The following is a 20,513-nucleotide window of genomic DNA, read 5'->3' as shown; positions in this document are numbered from 1 at the left end:
GACGATGCTTTTAAGCGTGTCACTTAAATTGACTACACCATCCTTATCGCTGAAGGAATCATCAGCAGCAACTCCCTATCATCTCCTCGATCAAATTAGACACCGTGCAGGTGTTTCGTTTCCTCTAACCGGTGGTGTGTTGCGATGAACAAATTCCATTTGTCTTGTTCTTCCCGCCACAGATTGCATCTCTTTTAATTAAATTTCTTCAGCGCCCTTTACTTCATCTCTTGATCATTTCTATACTCTTTTAGCTGGATTCTTGAGTTTTTCTTATGAACCTTAATAAAAGATAAAAAGTTGATTAAAAAATCTCTTGAAAAAAAAAAGATCAAGAGGATCAACGGTTAAGGATAACTAGTTAAAATTAGAATCAGTAGGTTTATTTATTTAAAAAAAAATCCTTATTAAAGTGATTTTTAATCGTTCAGAGATTAATCGTTTTCAATCATTATGATCATCGCAGCCTCATCCCTTTCAATCTCATCAAGAAAAGTGAAGAAAATTGTAAATAAAAAAATTCATCAAGCCATTAAGAGTTGAGTTTTTCTTATCAAAAAGTCTTCATAAAATTAAAGACAGAATTACAAAATTTAGATTCATCTTATATGTTAACAGATAAAAATAAAATCTACAACAATCCAATCATAAGGATTACATAATTTTATTTCCAGCAGGTGCTTTCTCATATCTTTTGCCATTTCTTTTTACATTTTCACCCAATATTTTGATAAGGATATCAAAGAATGATTTTTTTGCAATCTCTGCATGAATATCTTTTTTTTTGCAATAACGTTAATTAAATGCTTTCCTGGGAAATTGTCAACGTAAAACAATCTTCATTCATTCAGTTATTTCGTTGTGAAGCAGAATTTGTAAGTCAGAGCATGGATTTCAAGGGATTTGTGATCCTTCTTCTTGCCTTTGGGGCTGCAGCAGGACAGGAAAATCCTCTGCCTGACATCATGGACAGGATTTTTCATCTACACAATCAATATGAAGGTTCTTATTGAAAAGAGAATTCGCATAAAAAATAATTTTAAAAATGATTTCTTTCAGGATTTAAGGATACAATGCGTCTGACCATGGGTGTCCTTGGGAGGGATCTCTCTGCACGTGTTGTGGGTGTTCTAACAGATGAAATTGCTTCATGGCAGAGGCGTTTATTGCTAAAGTGTCGTCCAACTGCCCTGAATACCGAGGCTGCTGGAGAGATTCTTCGTGTGTGTTCAAGGGACGCTAGTAATGAAATCCAGCAACTTCAAGCGAATGTCTTTGATGCCATGGAAATTATGCATCATACCAGCAATGAAATCTCCGTCAGTATTGCCCGAGAACTTGCAGAATTCAACATTGTCCTCAACTACGATAGTTTTGGAGCACATTTTGATCCCATTGTGGCTGCCTACCAGGCACAATTGGATCAATATGTCTACGAGATCGGCATAAAATTGGCACAATTCATTGAAACGGGTGATGATTTGCCTGAAAGAACGCAAGAATGCATAGAAGCTGGTTTTACCAACATCCTAAAGACTTGCTTGTGATTTAACCATCTCCCTTTTCTCTGTGCAGTAAAATAAAAAAAAATAAGAACTCAAAATGATTTTTTTAGAGGTTTATTGGAATTTATTTGTTAAATTCTTTTGGATTTTTGTGTGAAATTTTCTCAGCACAAGCTCCTGAATTTGCGTGAAATAGCATTGACACAGGTCTGAGTTTGCTGCGGCAGAGTACTTTCAGCCTCAAGGATGGGCTCAAGAGCATCCTCCAGGCGTGGCACAAAGTGATGCTCAAGACGATCATAAGCCACATTCACGACAGATTGGAAGTCCTCCACGAAATCCGCATAGTCCTCAAGAATATTGAAGTTGCGCAAATGGCGCACAACGGCGAATTGCAGCTGCACAGATTCCTCCTGCATTGCTTCCAACTCCTCGTAGACATTATTGTGGATGTCATAGACTGTCTGACTGGCTTGCATGGCACAATCCCTCAGAGCATTCCCAATAGCCTCCGTATTGCGTGGTGACCAATTCTTGCATGTTGCTGCTCGATTGTTCCACGATTCAATTTCCGATGCAACAATTTCCATACAATCATCCAGGATATTTCGTGAGGTATCAGCCATGTAGAAGCGAACGTTGTCCCTTTTTTTGGAACAGCAAAAAATTAATTAAATTCTTCATTTAACAGAACAAGAAAAGAAAATTCCTCCCAAAAAAAGGAAGAAAAACTTACTTTGTCCCTTCGTACATCCGATGGTACGAGTGGATGATGTAGTAGGCATCCTGAAGGGGATTCTGGGCCAAAGCCACAGATCCAAGAAGAACACTCCCAACAATGAGTCCCAGAAAGAAATTCATACCTGTGCCGTGCCCGTAACTAAGCAAACTGAATGGAAAAGAAACTTGCGCGCGCGCTTCCTTTTGCGGGAGGTTTCTTTTTGCGAAAATTAATACAACACTTTGGTTGGCAATCTGAAGATGATCTTTTGTGATAAAAATGTCACCATGGAGTAGAATCGATAAGCTACAAGGAAGTGGCGGGGGGGGGAGTAAAGTTTCATAAAGAATAATCAAGTTTTAATTGTTTTTAACTAAATTTTAATAAAATTTAAAGAAGAATTCATGGAGAAGAGCGCAGAACAAGAACTTTGATTGGCTAATAAATTTAATTATGGGGCGGAGCCTTGTTGTAAGATTATTTTAAATAGGGTCTAAGACACATTTAAAAAATACTTTCAAAAAAATCAGATGAAATAAATTCTTCTTCTTAGCCATCTTCTAAGAAAATTTAAATTCTTTTAAAGTTCTGAGAAGAAAATATCATAGAGAACATCTAAGCCATTAATTTTTGGAATTTTTCTTTTGATAAATGGGATAAATGAATCTCTTAATTATCGCTAATGGGGGGCAACTTCCCATTGATACTACCTTTTTCTCCTTTGCAACAAATTTTCACAAAAACGTCCTCATGGGTTATTTTCTTCGTTCAATTTAGCCAGAAGTTACCAGGCACGTGGCTTTGGTGATAATGTATGTGCTCGGATGTTAAGTAATTGAAAAGACAAGCAAAGCGATAATTTTTGCGATTTTATCATTGATCAAAAAACAAAAATTTGTCGTGAAATAAAGGAAATTATTCTCAACTTTGATGCTCATTTGCTTCCCACCATTGTGCCTGATCGTATTGCTCCCGAAGAATTGTTGCAATAAGGAAAATGCTGAAGATTGCTTTTGTGCTGTGTGCCTTGGCCTTTATTGGCAGTATTAATGGGCAAGATAATCCTTTGACTGAGTGCCAGTACATTACGCAGACGTATCATCTGATGTTTGAGGGAACAGCCACCAATATTCGCACACGCATGGGTGAGTACATGCAGGACGTGAATGGTGCACTGATGAGCCTAATGGTGGAGGAGATGCAGCGCTGGGAACAGATGACACAACGCTGTGGTGGAGTCCTAAACCCGTGGCAGCGCAACACGGAGGCCATTGGGGAGGCAGTGCGACAGTGTGCTGAACGCAAAGCCGTTCAGTTGGTGGATCTGCAGAGTAACATTTTCAATGTCCTCGAAGACATCCATGTGCTGTCCAATGAGCTCGCCCTCATGCCTGTCACCCAACTCGTGGACATTAACATTGTAACGGACAATGAGAGCTTTGTGCAGCGTTGCGAAACCTTCGTGGTTGATCACTACAATGAATTTGAGGATGTTCACGTTGTCCGTCTCAATGATCACATCAACAGTCTCCTCGATGCTCGTGATTCGCTACCACAGGAACTGACTACCTGCATCAATGCTGCCATGACTAAGCGCTTCCCTCACGTCCATTCTTGCTAGGTCCTTTGTCTTTTTTTTAGTTGTTGAATTGTGAAGTTTAATAAAAAAAAATTGTGGAGAAAATAAAAATTGCCTTTTACGGGTGTTTTGAAAATCTTTTTGCAAGAAAATCAATTTTTCAATCAAAATCTAGCGTCAGGAAATAAACTATTTGGAGGGATTCAACAATATTAACGAAGCTTTCATAACGAGAAAGTTTCTACGAAAGACTTTTCATGCAAATTTTTCTTTGCAAATTTTCAAAGTTTTTAAAAACTTTTTGAAAGTTATACTAACCTTTTCTTATCCTGTAACCATTTCATTCCCCAATTTTTCTCTAAAAGAAAAGAAAACCAGAAAAATTCCACCCCAATAAGACACATTTTATGTAAACTTTCATTCTTTTCCATTTATTAATCTCATGATAATTTTTTTTTTGATAAAATATTTCTCGGAATCTTTCACATTGTTATTTTATATATCACCCTAATAAATCTTTGCATGAAAACAAATTAGAGCTGCGCATAATACCTCCTTCCTTTTTTTTTGTTCTGCAACATAGTGGCATTAATATATCCAATTTAATTAATTAAAGCAATGAAAAACTCTCAATGCAAAAAAATAATAATAATAATTTGTCACCAATGGCTCAATGAAAGGATATTTTGCAAAATAAAGCTACAAAAAAATGTTATTGTTGCGTTAAAAAATATTCGTGAACATTTATACATAAATTTTATATGTAAATTCCTTTTACACTCATTTAATAAAAAAAAAAAAGAAATGGTCCAAAATGAGAGAATATTATAGTACATTATACATAAATTCTATGCTTCTTCAGTTAATTCATAATCACGACCTTGATTTTTTCTCTCTCAAAAATGTTAAACAAAAAAAAACAAGAAATAGATAAATAATAAAGAGGAAAAAGAAAAATATTTTTGTATATAATTTTGTCCTTATATCTTTTACAATAATATAGAAATTCAGTTTATATATTAGAATTTCCTAAAAGCTAGTATCGATAGTATTGTAGGTATTAAAATGCTTTACTATTTTATTATGTATATAATAGTCCTTTCAATAAAATTCCTTTCACGCATCTCCTTTCTTTTTCATTAATTTTCTTTTTCAATGATTTTCCAAAATTGCAAAAAAAAATCTTTTAGCGCTTTTGCATTTTTTTTTTGGATTAAAGGAAAGAAAATTCTCATATTTTGATAATTCTTTTTTTTTTTACAGAAAAATTGCATTTTAATCTTGAGAGCCAATGTTTTAGAATCAAAATTTAATTTTTATGGATTTATTTGGAAAACATCTTATTTCCACAAATTTCTTTTTATCCTTTTTCTTTTTAAGTAAATGAGAATTTTTTTACAAACTAATATCACTTAATTTATAGAAAAATAGCACGTAGAACTTTTTTCTTTTTTTTATAATAAATGTGATGCTGTAAATGCCTTTCTTCGTAGTATATATTTTTTCAACTTACTGAAAGTTAGTTTAAGATTAATATAATTATAGTTCGAAAAGAAAAAGAAAAATAATAATAACTTAAGACAAGAAATACAAAAATTGCGCTTTAGGTATACAAAATATTTTTTTCACTTATTGTTGACACTATTTTTTACTTAGATATTGGACATAATAAGGCAAGTGAGGGATCTAATGATAAGTATTATTTATATTTAAAAAAAATCTTCGTCTTTTACACAAATTGCAAAAATTTGGGAAAACGGATTTATATTTTGGTAGAAGAGTTTTCAGTTTCCTGTTTTCATTATTTTTTTAAGTAATATTGTTTTTTTTTCTCTTAAAAAAAAAGCAATAGGTTTTCATTTGATATTACATTAATAAAGTAAATATTTCACATTTATATATTATTTTTTAAATAATAATAAAATACACTTTTTTCACATTTTACTCTTTTTTTTTGTTCAGAGATATATTCACGTTACCTATATACTTTTTTCTCCTTATATATATATATACTTTTCAAATATAATCTTTTACACACGAGTCTCTAAGTTTTATATTTGTTCTCCTTCCTGTAATTGTAATAAAGAAAAAAATTGTGTTGACTAATTAAAAAAGAAAAAAGTGAAAATTTTAAACAATAAAAAATCACAACAATCACCAGAGAAATAATTTAGGAAAAAAAAACTCACATATAAAAACAAGAAATTATTCACCAGAGCATAAAGCATTTTGCAAATAAGGAGAAAAGCACAAGTTAGTTATGTATTATATACATTAGTGAATGTTAGCAAAGAATTCCCATTGTTAGACATTTTTTTTCCTTTGATATTTACAAGCAATTAAAAAAATTAATTCAGTAAATTAATCTCCCAAGAAGAGAGCCTATTCCCACTCTAAAGGAATTATTTTACGCACAATTCAATGAATAAAAAAGAAATAAATTTAAAGTTTTCTCTGCACAGATAAAACGCGATTAATTACATCAGATTTATCGAAAATTTTGCATTACACTCCTTTTCTTTACTTATATTTCACACACACACATTTATATAATTTTGAAAATAGTTTCACCGATTATTTTGCAAGAAAAATCTCGCAAATTTTTTCATTTTACAATAAATCTAAATATATATTTTTCATTCAATAACAAATACTATATAAATCGTAAATTACAGCAAAATGTTTTATTATGAAGACATTTTTGTAAATTCAACAATTTCACTCATTAATTGGCTCACTGAAAATACTTTAGTTCCTACGCACTTTTAACGCAATTAGTTTTACTTTTAGTTTAAGTTATATTTTGGGGGCAGAAAGTAAGGCCAAGAACTTATCTTATACCTTCTATGCATACCCTACACACAGACTAGAGATTTAAACCTTAATGAGATTTGGTAGTTCAGAGGTATTTTCCATTAAAATTTTAAAACTTAATCTTGAATCTAATGGCTCAATTATTTAGAGAAATTATTTCGTCGAAAGTTTCTTTGGAGCTTAGTTCTATTTATTTTTAAGGTCCTATTTAAGGTTTTATTGGGATATAATTTTGATTTATTTCTTCATTAGTCCATAATAATTATTAAGAAATTACTTTTTTTTAATAGACTCAAAAAGAATACTTAAATTAAAAGAGTTTCAGGTCTTTCAAACAAATATTTAGTTAAATTCTTAAAGTTGATCTTTGAATTAAAAATTAAGGGTTACTTTTAAGAGATTCTTGATCGAAATTAATCTCTTGGCTCCCAATCATGTTTTAGTTACCAATTAAAAAAAACTGAACCAGCTGTCTATCTCTCGAATTTAAACCCCTAGTCTGAGATTTTTTTATGTTTATGATTTTTTTTTTTTAATTAAAACACGCGGAGGTTTTGCAGCACAAAATTTAGTTATATAGATTATGTTTCTACTAACTACATTTTTTAATTAATTAGATTATACGGAACTAAAGGTTAACTAAATAAACAAGCTACACTACTAGAAAAAAAAACTATTAATAGCAAAAAAAAATCTTTTTAAAAAAAATCATTAAGACTTACTCGATGTCCGGTAAACAAGTTAATCAAATTGCAAATATTGCAGGTTAATTAGTACTTCTGACTGAGATAGTAATGTGAGTCGTTATCAGTTTTTTCGAGGAAAAAGTGTTGTGTTTTAGATATAAGTGAGTATAGAATAAAAATCTGTGTCGATGTTTAGTCCGTTAAAGACTATCTTTCCTTTTATCAACCTCCGGTGATTCATGAAGATGTTATTTTATTTATTTGATAAGAAACTCTTTTGTCGAGCAATTTATCATCATGAAGATAAAATTTAATGCTTTTTTTATTACTTATTTTTCATAGTGATTAAATGCACGACTTAGTGAGGAATGGTGATAACTACCGATTATTATTTTCTATATAATAGCAAAGATGAGCATTATGTTTTTTTTTTCTTTTTAATATTTGAATCCATTAATCCGATTTTACCTACATTTTACTACATCGTGAACGATTTTCTTTTCATAGGTTTTTTTTTGTTTCACAGCCGTTATCAAATAACATCATACATGAACTTATAATCATTTATTATTTAGTATTATATAAATAAATTGAGAAAAAGTTATGTTTTCTCTTTAACTTGTTTTTTTTTTCTCTTGAATTTAATGAGTTTAGGATAAATACGAATAAAAAGAATAATATTGTTTATTAATATTTTTCTTGTTATCATTAATAATCCCCAAAACTTTTTTTGCAAGCAAAGTGGGAGTGATTTTCATTCATTTATTCTTTTTTAAATTTTATTGTATATAATATTATAAATACAAGTTTATATTATATATATTGATCAGTACATAATTCCTATAAATTCTAGGATTAAATTTGATTCACTTTATTTTTTTCAAAAGAGAATTTTAAACGTTAGTTTATGTTTTGGTTTTATTACGAATAATCTATCGCCATTATCTTATCTTAAACTTGTTTAGTTTTCATCATTAAATATGTTTTATGCTTAGGTATTATATTAAGAAACATTTAAATTCTTTTTTTTATGCTTTTAACTGTATTCTTACAAAAAGGAAAAGATAAAACGAATAAGATTGGAATTTATTTTGTTAAAATTTTTCTTTTCATTTCTTTTTTTTAACTGGGAGTTTTCGCTAGTACGGTGGCTTCTATTAAATAATTTCCTTAGTATTTTTCTTATTTTTTATCTTTTAAAAAATTTAAGAAGAAAAACCAAAAAAATTATATTTGAAATAATCTCTTAAAAAAGAAAATTTTGGTTCTTAAAGATGGGATAAAATTTTAATGTTTCAGTTTTCTAAATTTCTCATTGAAAAATTTCAACATTGTACCGAAGAAGAAATAAATTTGTACAAAGAAAAAAACTAAAGATAATCCATAATATAAAAAATATGACTAGAAATAACTCCTACACAACCTAATAAATTCTTCAAATTAAGAATTAAATTGAAAAATAAAAAAAAAATCCTGATAAATGCTTTCACGCATTCAATTTCCGCAAAAAGTCCTCCACTTTGCCGTTCAATTTATACGTTTATATAAATTAAACGGAAAAATAGGTCAATCTCTTCAGTACAACACACACATAACTTATTTATAGGATGAATAAGGAAAAAGAAAAGGAAAAGCATCAACATAAGACACGGAGGAATGTTGACAATTTCCTCCACTCATTCAATCATTCACTTTTCATGTTTGCTTCACATTTTGCAAAATGCAAAATAAATTGGATATGAATGTGGAATTTCAAATATTGGACCACCGCTTGTTTGGGTGAGGAGGTGAGTGAAAAAGAAAACAAATAATTCACGATGAATATCAAAAAGAGTGTGTGAAAAAGTGGAGAAGGAGGGTTCTTTCCTTCTTTTTTTTTTGGCCAAATTTGTTTATCGTGAAAATATTATATACAATATAGGATACAATGGGAAATAAGGGGAAGCAATATAAAATTGATTTTATGCTTATGGGGTAAAAATATGTTGTATAGCCAATTTTCCCTGCTTTTAGTTTTTTTTCTTATTCTTCTTCATCTCCTTCCTTTTATATTGAATCACATTCACCTCTAATATAACAAGAAAATAATATCATAGAGCCACAAAAATTGTTGATGTTGATGGAAAATATACAAGCATAGCCCATCACCCCATCACCATACAATTTGTTTGATTTTTTACACCTTTAAAAAACACACATAATAATAATAAAAAATCTCTCCCATTTCACCTCGCTCAGAGAAAGACATTTAAATAATTAAAAAAGCCAAAACGCAATAATTGGGTTGAAAAATAAAAAGAATTTAAAAAAAAAAAAAAAGAAGAAATAAGAGACCTACACCACACAAGCTGAGAAAACCCCCATAACACGTCAGCCGAGATCTTGCTGAGCTTCTGATCGATAGATAGCTGCTCTGTAACTATACCTGTTAGTTGCCGGTTGCTGCTGCTGTTGCATTGTCATCTGCATGGATTCTGCATGTGGTGGTTGCTGCATGGTGGCACCAGCATTCTGTCCACTCCCACCATTGGGTCCCACTTGGAAACCCCCACCTGTATTGGCTATTAAGGAATTGTGGTAGGTATTTGAGAGTCCCTCATCTGACAGCAAACCCGCTGGCGTCTGTTGCTGCGAGATGGCATTTTGTATATCCTGCTCACCCGACATCATACGTGTACTCAAGATTTCTGAGTATGTCTTGTACCTCTTTAGCTGCAATTAAAAATAAAATTTCTCAATAATTTCCTCAAAGAACACAAAAAATAACAAATTATTACCTCATAGAGGAGGAAACTTTCTTTTTCCTTATAATTCTGCAATGGTAGACCCTTTGTTGGCACTGGACCACGTCTGTGCTCCTCAATCTCATTCTCCAGCTGTATTATCTTGGTATCGTGCGACAACAATTGCTCCCTCTACCAAAAACCGATCAGTTTAATTAATAATTTCCCTTTCAACATAAAAGAAAAGGTAGGAAAAAAACAGGATTCTGTGGAAACTCACCAGAAGCAATTTTGTATGATTACTTGGTAACAATGGCCGTTGAAAGCGTTTTTGGCTACCAACACCCCCCTCAAGTGGGGGTGCTGAAAATGAGGCACACACACAATTGATCGTATCAATCCACGATTGTAATTCCTTCGAATCACTCGTCTGGAAGAGATACTCTGACTGATCGGCAGTTTGTAATCGAAAAACATGCTGCTTCTTCGTATAATCTGTTGCTTTTGTGGCGAGTGCATGATGAATTCTAATTGCATTGTGAACATTGTCAGACATCTGCTGGGAGATTTTTTATTTAAAAATTTATTTATTAATTGAAAATGCAAAAAAAAGTTAAAAAAAACTTTTTTATTTTTTAGAATGTTACCTGATTTTTTCTGAAACCATGCTCATCCTTGTGCAAATACAGCACCAAATCACGTAAGGTACAATAGAACATTTTCCAGGAACGTTTTCCAAATGGTGCTGAAAATAAACCACAAAAGCCTACGTCATAAGCTAACCTGTACATAATTTCTTGTTTTAACTCCACATATGAAATGGATTGTTAGCAACAACACTTGCAACGAGCACAGCACCAACATAAACGATTTTCTTCTTTTTCCACTTAATCCACAAAAAAAATCACATTAAAGCCATTTTTAATTGAGGCACATTGAGGGTGATTCTAGGTGAGCCTCTCATACACATAATGATAAAACCTTTCTTTTTTGCCACCATTTGCAGAATTGGGAAAACGAAATTACTTACTTTTCTTATAATTAGAATCATAGCAGCACTTTCGCATCACATATCCTTTCTTATATTCAATGGCAGCCACACTATTCATGGTATCCAAAAGGGAATTTGTTCCAAGTTGATTGCCCTGAATACTGTTGTCTGCACGAGATTTTTGCTGATCAGGTGATTCCTCATCCCTGTACACAGAATCCATTGCATTTCATTAACATTAGTCAAATTTATTCACAATTAATTCTTTTTTTTTTTGTTAAATAGATTGAGATGTCTTCATTAACAAAAAGTCAGTTGAAAATAATTTTAGTAAAAAAAATAACTAATTTGTGAATGAATGGAATGATAACGAAATCTCTTGCAAAGTATTGATTTTGAGAAGAAAAATTATGTTTTAAATTTTCTGTAGAAATTCAAATTAATCATTCATTGATTTGTAGAGAAGTAAAAATTGTGGAATATTCAAGGAATGAAATTTTTCAAAAACGTGAGTTGAAAGTTTATGCTTTTACCCACTTCAATCACCTCAGAGGAGAATACAAAATAAACAAAAATAAGACGGTAAAAAAAAACATTTTATATAATCTATAGAAAATAAATAATTATTTAAAGTAAAAATAAGTCGGATTAAATAATTTTCAAAAGCCCTTTTTGACAACAAAAAATAAAGAATTAAACACTGAAAAAAGCCTCCAATTTCATATTGTCTCGTATTTATTCAATTGTGACGTTTCGAGGGTTCGAGTTTCCTTCTTCTTCATGCCTTTAAGATTTTTTTTAAAGTAAAAACTGGAAAATCACAAAAAATTATAGACAGTTCTTAGAAAAAAATAAGGCGGAAAAAGGTTGATAAAAAATTCAGGAACAACGTACAGAAATCTCTTTTTCTTAACGTTATCTCGACTTAATTTTTGTAAGAATCTTCTGTAAGCTTTTCATTCTAAATTATTTTGTAAAATACTCTTACGCTTGAAGAACAAGGAAACCCAAGCTCTCGAAACATCACATTAAAATAAATATGATAAGAAATAAAAGTTAAGCTCCTTTCCGTGTTTGGTTCCGAAAAACAGAATTAAAGGAAAATAAAGAAAACTTTTCATTAAATCATTTAAATATCTCTTCTTAAATTAAATACAAAAATCCACAAATATTTTGTATTTAACATTTCAATATACTAAAAGCTTCATTATATTTTCGCTATAAAATAGATAATTTGTTTTGCATAATAAACAACAATCCCCTAAACCACGGACACGACCATAAAATAAACGACAAATAATGTGTGTTAGAATATATGTACATAATAGATTAAAATAGCACTCAACAATGATGTAATTAAATTATAAATAGTATTAGAGGAACATACTGAAAGTGCGCGTAAACAGAAATTAATCAATTTTGAAGATTTTCCTTAGTGGGAAAATAAACAAACCCTAATTTCATTAAACAATACCCAATCAACCCCATTAACATTGGGGACTTTTTAACAACATAATAAGATGATTAAAAGAAAAAAAAAGAACAATTTCCTCTCAATTTATTAATCTTCTATGCATCAAAAGAGCACGTTTAGGCAACAAGAGAATAATATAAAGAGCATAATTGGTTTTGCCATATATTTCACGGCCAATGACTTTTTGCCTTATTAGAAATTCCTTTTCTTTTCTCTACTACCTACTTCAGACAGAAAGAGCAAGCAAGAGAGACGGACTTTCTTTGCAGAATGAGTTGTTATAAATGCAACCAATTTACATTATGCAGATGCATTAGGTTACTGTTGAAGTGAACACAGATACACCAATTATTGTGAATTATTATTATGAATTTCACGTGAAATTACGTACAAAACACAATACAGAAATAAATTGCATTTAACTCCCCCTCGTGGAGCTCGTAAAGTATGTTGAAATTTTTGTTAAATTTAGAAGAACATCTCAATGCAACATGTGTAGTAATTTGTGCAAAGAATGTTTGAGTGAAAAATAAAACAAATAATTTATAATATTGTATAGCTTGGTACTTACAGTGCCCATTCCAATGGATGATTTTTAATGGCCTGATAGAGATACTTCAGAATATCCTTCGGGAAGTTTTCACCATCATTCAGCTCAGACAGATTATCAATAAATTCGGAGCAGGTCATCTTACGACCAATATTTTGACCATGAAGGTCCGTATTAAGTAACATTATAGCACAAGTAAGCGTATGAACAGCATCTGCGTAAAAGGAATTCAATTAATATCAATGGGCTAAACCGGGTAGATTTTTTTTACCTTGAGAATTAAAAGTTCCGGGATTGCAGTCTAGATATCTTTTGGAGAAGTGCACCAATACTCGTTCTCTCTCCTGTGTTTCCCCCGATAGGGAGAATTGCTGAAGGAATTGCCGAAGAGCCTCATCTAAGGTCAGTCGCTCAAAGTTAAAGTACTTCAAGTATTCATCAGCAACAGCACGTGTAAAGTCATTGCTGTGATAAAATTGATAAATTTCATTTTAGAATTTCTTATTAACTCAATAAATTCTTTAATTATTCAATTCTTACTTTTTACTTAAATGCCTAGAAACATCACTTTTCTTAAAACCATCCAGCGCATAGAGGCGTTTGGCTAGGCGAACTGCAGATGGCATATCAACAGCCTTCGGTGAATAATGATACGAATGCAACGAATCCACGTCGCTACCATCATCAGAAACAGGTGGTGACGACTCTTTTGCATCTTGAAACCCAGAAGATTCTACACAATCCACAAAGAAAGAAAGAAAACAAATGAAGGAATGTTTGTTAAACCGTGAGACATACTGGCGATATCCGATTTAGCCTCAAAAGTGAGTTAATTCTAGTTCCTACTTGACACCTACTGAGGTTTGTCTTTTTGCATCAACAACATGAGGTGGAAATGATAAGAGAAATAAGTAAGTAATACTCTCTCAGTGAACTAATTCCCTCCTTATGGCTTCACCTTGTTTATTCCTCAAATGTACAACAAAATGTGTTCCAGAAAAGAATTTTTTTCATTTGTTTTTGTCATTTTCTCTGGGGAGTTTCTAGTACAATGTGGGATTAATTTTTTTCCCGTAAATTGAGAAGATTTAAAATGTCAGAATTTTATTCTTTTTATGGTTCTAAATATTCATTTTCTTCTAAGAATTTTTTAAAGACAAAAAACTCACCAATTTGCATTGTTGGTGGATCCTCCGTAAGCGTGGCGAGTTCATCTTCTGAATTCTTGAGCTCTGAGTACCCGTGCTGGATGAATTGTGAATTTTGTTGGCGCAAATGAATTGTAATCTTATTATCTTTATCCTGTATCCTATGAACTGTATCTGACACGAGAATTGTTGAATCTGAATCACTTGGATCACTTATTGCCATTGCTGCCATATCCTTTGAACTCAACAAATTATCCTCATCCTGATAGTCGGGACTTGAGATATTGGAGACAGCTTCGGACACACTATGATCACCATTTGGTGGCCCAATGAGATTTTGATGTGTATCCATTCTGGCACTATTTGTTGCATTCTTCTCACCCTTTGAGCTGGAGTTTGAAGACATCACGGAACTAACATGAAAGGCACAAATAAATTCTTTTTAGCAAAAAATCTGGAATTTCTGTTCAAATAATCCGAATAATTCCGATGATCGGAATATTTTTATTTATTAAAATATTCCTTATTACAAAGTAATTAACTTTTTAAGCTTGATTTTAGTACTTTTGGTGTAAAAATCAGTACGTTATAGCATTGAATTTAATACCTACTTTTTAGGCTGAAATAAAGTACGTTTTGGGCTTGAAAATAAACTTTTTAGACATAAATTTAATAATTTTTAGGCTTAAATTTATTATATTTAGGCTGAAACTCGATACGTATTAGGCTTGAATTTAGTATTTTTAAGGCTTAAATTGAGTACGTCCTAGGCATGTTAAAATTCAGTATGTTTTGAACTTGGATTTAGTAATTTTCAGGCTAGATTTTACAACTGTTATGACTAAAAACTAAGAGGAGTCTATCTGTTGAATTTTTTTTTAAATTCTTTTAGCAAATCATCCGAATATTTCCAAATATTTCAATATTATTTTCACTCAAATAAACATTTTTTTTTATTTTCGGAGATTTTTAGAAGGAATTTTGTAATAGGAAATATTCTTTCTCACCTTGATACGGATGTGGGTGATGCTGGTGTATTCGTATGCTGTGGCGATGAACTAATGGAGCTGGAGTGTGATGTGGATGAATGTGCGGAGATTTGTTGAATAATTGGTGCATTGTAGGTCCATACAATACGATCCCTATCGCTACTTTGACTATCTTCGGAATCATGCCGCGTATCGAGGAGTGTATTGAGCGAACTATTGACATCTTCATCAATATCAATGGGTATCACCGCACTCAGGCCATCGCGTTGACTTTGCTGCAAATGATCCTCCGAGCGGCTTGTCCTAAAGCCAGCTGCATCGCATTTGCGCACAACACCATTATGCGTATTATTCGTACGGCGTAACTTTGTTTCTGGTTGCCCAGCAGATTCGGGGCTGGTTGGGACTGAATTGGCAGAATCGCGCTTCTTGAGCACCGCAAGATCCTCGAGGACAGGTGTTGTCATCGAAATTGGGGATGTAGGCACTGAAAAACACACATCGGGAGAACTCACGGCATCACTTTTGACCGTTGACGAGGAGGAAGATACGGAAGATGTTGGAAGATAGGATTTATCAAAGGTATGTTCTTTTGGCTGTTTTCTCATCATCATCATCTGTGACGAACACGATGCACCCCTCTCCGCCATACGTTGCTGTCCCGCACAATCAACACTGTCACTTGTTGCATGATTCCCATCATGTACCCATTGCCTATTATCCACAACTGCTGATGCTGCTGAATCATGCGATGATGAACTCTTCACCACGCTACACATATCCTTTCTGTGAGGAGCACTGTCATTAGCACTTAATGCACCACCACCACCACCTTCTCCTGTACTGTTACACATCACACCACTTCCTTTTACACTTTTACTTTTCTGTTGCACACTATTTATAGAACCACTGTGTTGCGATGCCTTTGTCTCAATGCTATCTATTATGGAATTGTTATCCTTCTCAATGAGAACCTTATTGGAATTGTTTGAGTCACCACTAAAGTCATCTGTTGAATATGTTGGCGATGATGGGGATGAATCGTATTTTGCTTGTGGAGCCATAGCACCATTTCTTCGGCTAATCCTCGACGGAGAATCCCGTAAACTATCCACCTGAAAAAAAAACATTAAAAAATGATTGAAATGAAGGAAATTTTTTTTTATAGCAAAGTTATTTCTTTTTACCTTCTTTGCATGTGATGTAATCAACCCTGAACTCTGTGGTGTCCTCGAGAGGTTGAGTATCAAATCTCCAGTCATCATGTAAGCTTCAAATCTTGCCTTATTATTTGCTGGGGGAACAATTTGGCTGTTATTGTTGTTGTTTGTCCCATTTGACGAGGGAATATGTGAGACATTCTTAATTTTATTCCCATGCGGTGACTGCGGGGCACTTTTTGTCGGTTGAGCGTGTGATGTGGTGACAGGTGGTACAGTTTGCCCACGTACAATTTGCGGTATCCTCGATGGGCGACTCTGTGTTACTTCCGAATGTTGCTGCTGCTGCTGCTGCTGTTGTCCCCGATAGGCCGGATTGTGTCCAAATCTTGCACCCGCTTGACTACTTGCTGCTCCCGCTCCTTTGGGTGACAATGCACTATCGTTGAGACTAAATGGCCGAATTTCAGCATCTGGATGCAAATTGCTAGTTTGCTCCAGATATTTCCGCACGTGTGCTTTTACATTGGGATCTATATGAGAAAACAAATGGAAAACAAATAAATTCTCTTTTCCTCACTCACTAGATAAAATTATTCTCTTTTCTTTTACCTCTTCTTAGCTCCAATGTGACGGGATCTTGAGACAATCTTAAGCATTTCAGCACTACAAAAAAGAGGGGAGAAAAATAAGAAATATTTTCTTAGGTATATTTATAGATTGCCCAAAAATAGACCCCAATTCCATGGGGGGATCCCAGAATAGAAGAAAAGAACGAACCTTCTTTAGTTGTATATCGATGAACATCCGTGCCATTTACTTTTACAATCACATCTCCAGCTTCCACCTGTGAAAAGGTTTCAAGAATGAAGACAAAATGAAATTTATTCTCCAACAAATGGACAAAGACAGCAATTAACATATCACCAAAAGGAGATAAGAAGACGAAAAAAAGGGGCAATAATGCCTAATAATAATCGATTTGCTGAATTGGCACTATAAAATGGCTTTAATTGAAGATTCTGCATTTTTGGATGTCTTACAGCTAATAAAAATTCCGCGTCACGCCTCTTCAAATTTCAATATCATGTACAACAGAATAAGAAAAAAAAGAAAGAATTTACTCCAAAAATGCTTTTGGAAAAAAGTGACAAAAAAACACAAATTTAACGTTAGATTAACATCTAGTTCAGTTGCTCGGAACGCGGAGAAATGTGATATTTTGTGCCCATTTCTTCTCTATTTTTATGTACACGCACATAATACATAATATACAACCGAAACTATAAACTCATCAATTTGCTGGACAAATATTTAATTTTCATTTTAGCAATAATCAGAATTTCTTTTCAGGCAAGTCTCCCCTGGCATCACGTTCTAACGCCAATACCGTGGAGGAATTTTTAGAATCCATCAAATGGGCTTTTTATGCTTTGGGCGTTGTGGCCAAAATCAATATCAAATGATTTAGTTTCCGCATCGCCTTTTCGCTCTTCGGAACAGAGATACATTATCTTCACCAATAAGATTTACACCATTTAAGCTCTCTGTGCCAATAAACCACCAACCACACTTATGATTTAAAGAAACGTTAGGAGAAATATTGTGCCAAAAAATAGCCATTTTATGAGGCATGTCTCCCATATAGTTATTTGGCCCTAAATCTATACACATTTATATATGTAGGTGTTACACTTTCAGCAAAGACTTCCGTTAAAAAGTATTATGTAGTATATTGTTTAATTTCCTGAACTTCATGTTGTTGTACCTGCCAGTCGGATAAACAATCAATAATTTCAGACAAACAATTTATAGAAAGGAATAGAGAACCTTGCAGTGCCAATTCCTGTGAAGGTTGCAAATTTTTTGCCTCTTATACACAAAGGATATAAAAATTCATTCAATAGTTTATCCTCTTTAGAAGAAACTCTCCTATATTAAAATGTTTAAATGGAGGATTAACGCAGAATGTTATTAAGTTCTAATTCAATCCATAAGACAAAATAGATTTTCTCTCAAGACTCTAGTATACCTGATGAATGGAATAATATCTCCGAAATGTTACGTGACGTAAAGAAATAGGTTTATGATTTCTGTAAGTTAGGAAAAGGGTTTAATAAAATTTCTGTGTCATTTGAGTAACTTCAAAAATTCGTGTCGTTTGAGTAACTAAGGGTCATAAGAGATTAGGCTAGGCAGGTGTATGGCTATTTTCATGCGTGTCTTTTGAGTAACATTCAATTTCGACTTAATTAATTAAACACTTACTACTACTACTGGAACTAAGAAGGCTTCTTTAATATCGCCTTAGTGTTTGTGTGTTGAGTGTTTGTGTGAAAACGATTTGTGTGGAATTAAACACTTAAAGAGTGTCAATTTTAGAAGTTCTTTTTTTTTGGATGTCGGACCATCAAACGTGAATGAGATAATTTTGATATCCATACTGGATAAAGAATTAAGGATTTCCTGTATGAGCTGGTATTTTTCTTGCCCTGTAGCTCCAGCTGTCAGGAATTAAGCAATAGGAATCTTCCACTTTCCATTTTTGGCGCTAACCGTAAACACGAGAGCTTCCTTTGCTATTTTCCTTTTGCCGATCAATTCTGTGTTGCCATAGTCTTCATACCCAATTATTTTATTTTTTTACAAGAACAAGATTTCAAAGAAACAAACTTTTTTTTTCTTTTTGTGCTTGAAGAAAAACGTTTTTGCTGTAAATTAAAATCGTACAAGACACAAAAAAAATCTTAAAATTAGAGATTTTCTTGAAATTTAAACATTTTCATCACATTGTTCAAAAATTAATTGAAAAAAAATCAAATTAAAACAAATAGAAATATTCCAAAAAAACAGATATTTTTGTTGTAAATTAAAAATCCTTTCATTTTATAAATATTTGCGCAATAAAACTTGTTTGTTATTAAAAACAACATCGACTGTTAGGTGTTATTAAAATAGGAGAATTTCTCTCTCTCTGCCTCCAATTGGAATCACCTCAACTGGAACTTTGCACAATGAATTTTCCTCAGGTGCAAAACATCCTGACTACGGTACCTGAAGAGGATTTTGGTAGGAGAAGAAAAATCGTGGGAAATTGAGAGAAAATTGGAGAGGTTTTTTCATTGGATTCTCCTCAATAAAAACTTGTTCTTCATGGAGTGAAAATTGAAAAATATATTAATACTGCCCATCGGGGCCATTGCGTGTTTTCTCTTTCTCACTCGCTTGTTGGTGGCTGTTTGGGTCGCGTCCGCTCGTGCGAAAGTGAGACTGCGGCGGCAAAATAGGTCTCTCTTTACATCTCTAATGGGACCCGCTTTGAGCCCCCATGCGAGCATGCACTTTTCGCACATTCCATCTTCCGTATTTTATGTTAGTTATTTTTTCTTCTTCTCCATCACAAATATTTCTCACGGCCGTCTCGCGATCGTCATTGGGTTAGAAAGTATAAGAAGTACCCGAGAGTCTCTGTGAGCAAAGAGGGCGTAGTCTCTCTCCTTATTGCTCCCCCCAAAATGTGAAAGATAAACCGAAAATTGTGGGGGCCAAGTAAGAGTGAAGAAGGGCAATCTGGAAGCACGGTGAAAATGCCGAATTAAATGACCTCGTTGGATGCGGAGGGTGGGTGCAATTTGGCTCTCCGGAGCGGTACAAAAAGTCAATGCGCAGCATAAATCACGCTACAACATCTTATTTTTAGTGACTTCCTGCAATTTTCCTCCACCCCCATCCGGCTGCATACTCCCGCAAATGCACTTCACACACATTTCGGGTCACCTGCGGCGCCACCGAGGGGATGCATTGGAGCAGGTTTAATCCCATTTGCGTGGTGTTGTACACAACACAAGAAAAAAACACACCAAAAGAGTTTTGCACGAAAACACAAGAAATGTCGCCCCAGCCAATTTTCTCGCGGGGCCTTTTTGCACACTCACCTCGCCACTTTCTGCCGCCGGGGAATTCTCAACGATGTCATAGATTACATGGGGCAGACCCGCAGCACTTCCGAGTAACGAAAAACCGAGGCTATTATCACTTTTTCTCAGAATTATCTCAAAATTCTCCTCCATGTCTCAATTTACCCAACTGACGGACAAGAAACATTATCGTCACTTACATCACCCACTCAATAATACTCCCCGCGGTTGCCCTTTTGCGCGAACACACAATGTT

General features: G+C 33.3%; 2 protein-coding genes across 5 annotated transcripts; both read right to left on the bottom strand.

Annotated features, from left to right (window-relative positions):
* Positions 1 to 1,606: 1,606 nt before the first annotated feature.
* LOC129786762 (uncharacterized) lies at positions 1,607 to 2,399 on the bottom strand. Its single transcript, XM_055821978.1, has 2 exons — positions 2,242 to 2,399; positions 1,607 to 2,150 (listed from the first exon to the last, which is right to left on the bottom strand). Exons 1-2 carry the CDS (start codon positions 2,364 to 2,366, stop codon positions 1,670 to 1,672), a joined length of 606 nt encoding a protein of 201 aa, XP_055677953.1. The 5' UTR covers positions 2,367 to 2,399; the 3' UTR covers positions 1,607 to 1,669.
* Positions 2,400 to 4,208: 1,809 nt separating this feature from the next.
* Positions 4,209 to 20,508, bottom strand: LOC129786755 (PH and SEC7 domain-containing protein). 4 transcript variants are annotated; one of them, XM_055821965.1, is made up of 15 exons: positions 20,276 to 20,508; positions 17,121 to 17,187; positions 16,953 to 17,006; positions 16,368 to 16,873; positions 15,199 to 16,295; positions 14,213 to 14,604; positions 13,584 to 13,776; positions 13,315 to 13,508; positions 13,065 to 13,257; positions 11,059 to 11,225; positions 10,676 to 10,773; positions 10,309 to 10,584; positions 10,083 to 10,220; positions 9,731 to 10,017; positions 4,209 to 5,874 (listed from the first exon to the last, which is right to left on the bottom strand). In XM_055821965.1, exons 1-15 carry the CDS (start codon positions 20,408 to 20,410, stop codon positions 5,850 to 5,852), a joined length of 3,822 nt encoding a protein of 1,273 aa, XP_055677940.1. In that variant the 5' UTR covers positions 20,411 to 20,508; the 3' UTR covers positions 4,209 to 5,849. The 4 variants fall into 4 exon arrangements, with proteins under 4 accessions (XP_055677940.1, XP_055677937.1, XP_055677939.1 ...); XM_055821962.1 differs by having other exon boundaries at positions 10,309 to 10,587; positions 10,676 to 10,794; positions 20,276 to 20,482; XM_055821964.1 differs by having other exon boundaries at positions 10,309 to 10,587; positions 20,276 to 20,482.
* Positions 20,509 to 20,513: the final 5 nt, after the last annotated feature.

Source organism: Lutzomyia longipalpis, chromosome 1, assembly GCF_024334085.1.
Source record: "Lutzomyia longipalpis isolate SR_M1_2022 chromosome 1, ASM2433408v1".
NCBI lineage: Eukaryota > Metazoa > Arthropoda > Insecta > Diptera > Psychodidae > Lutzomyia > Lutzomyia longipalpis.
This window is presented reverse-complemented; position numbering and strand designations above follow the sequence as displayed.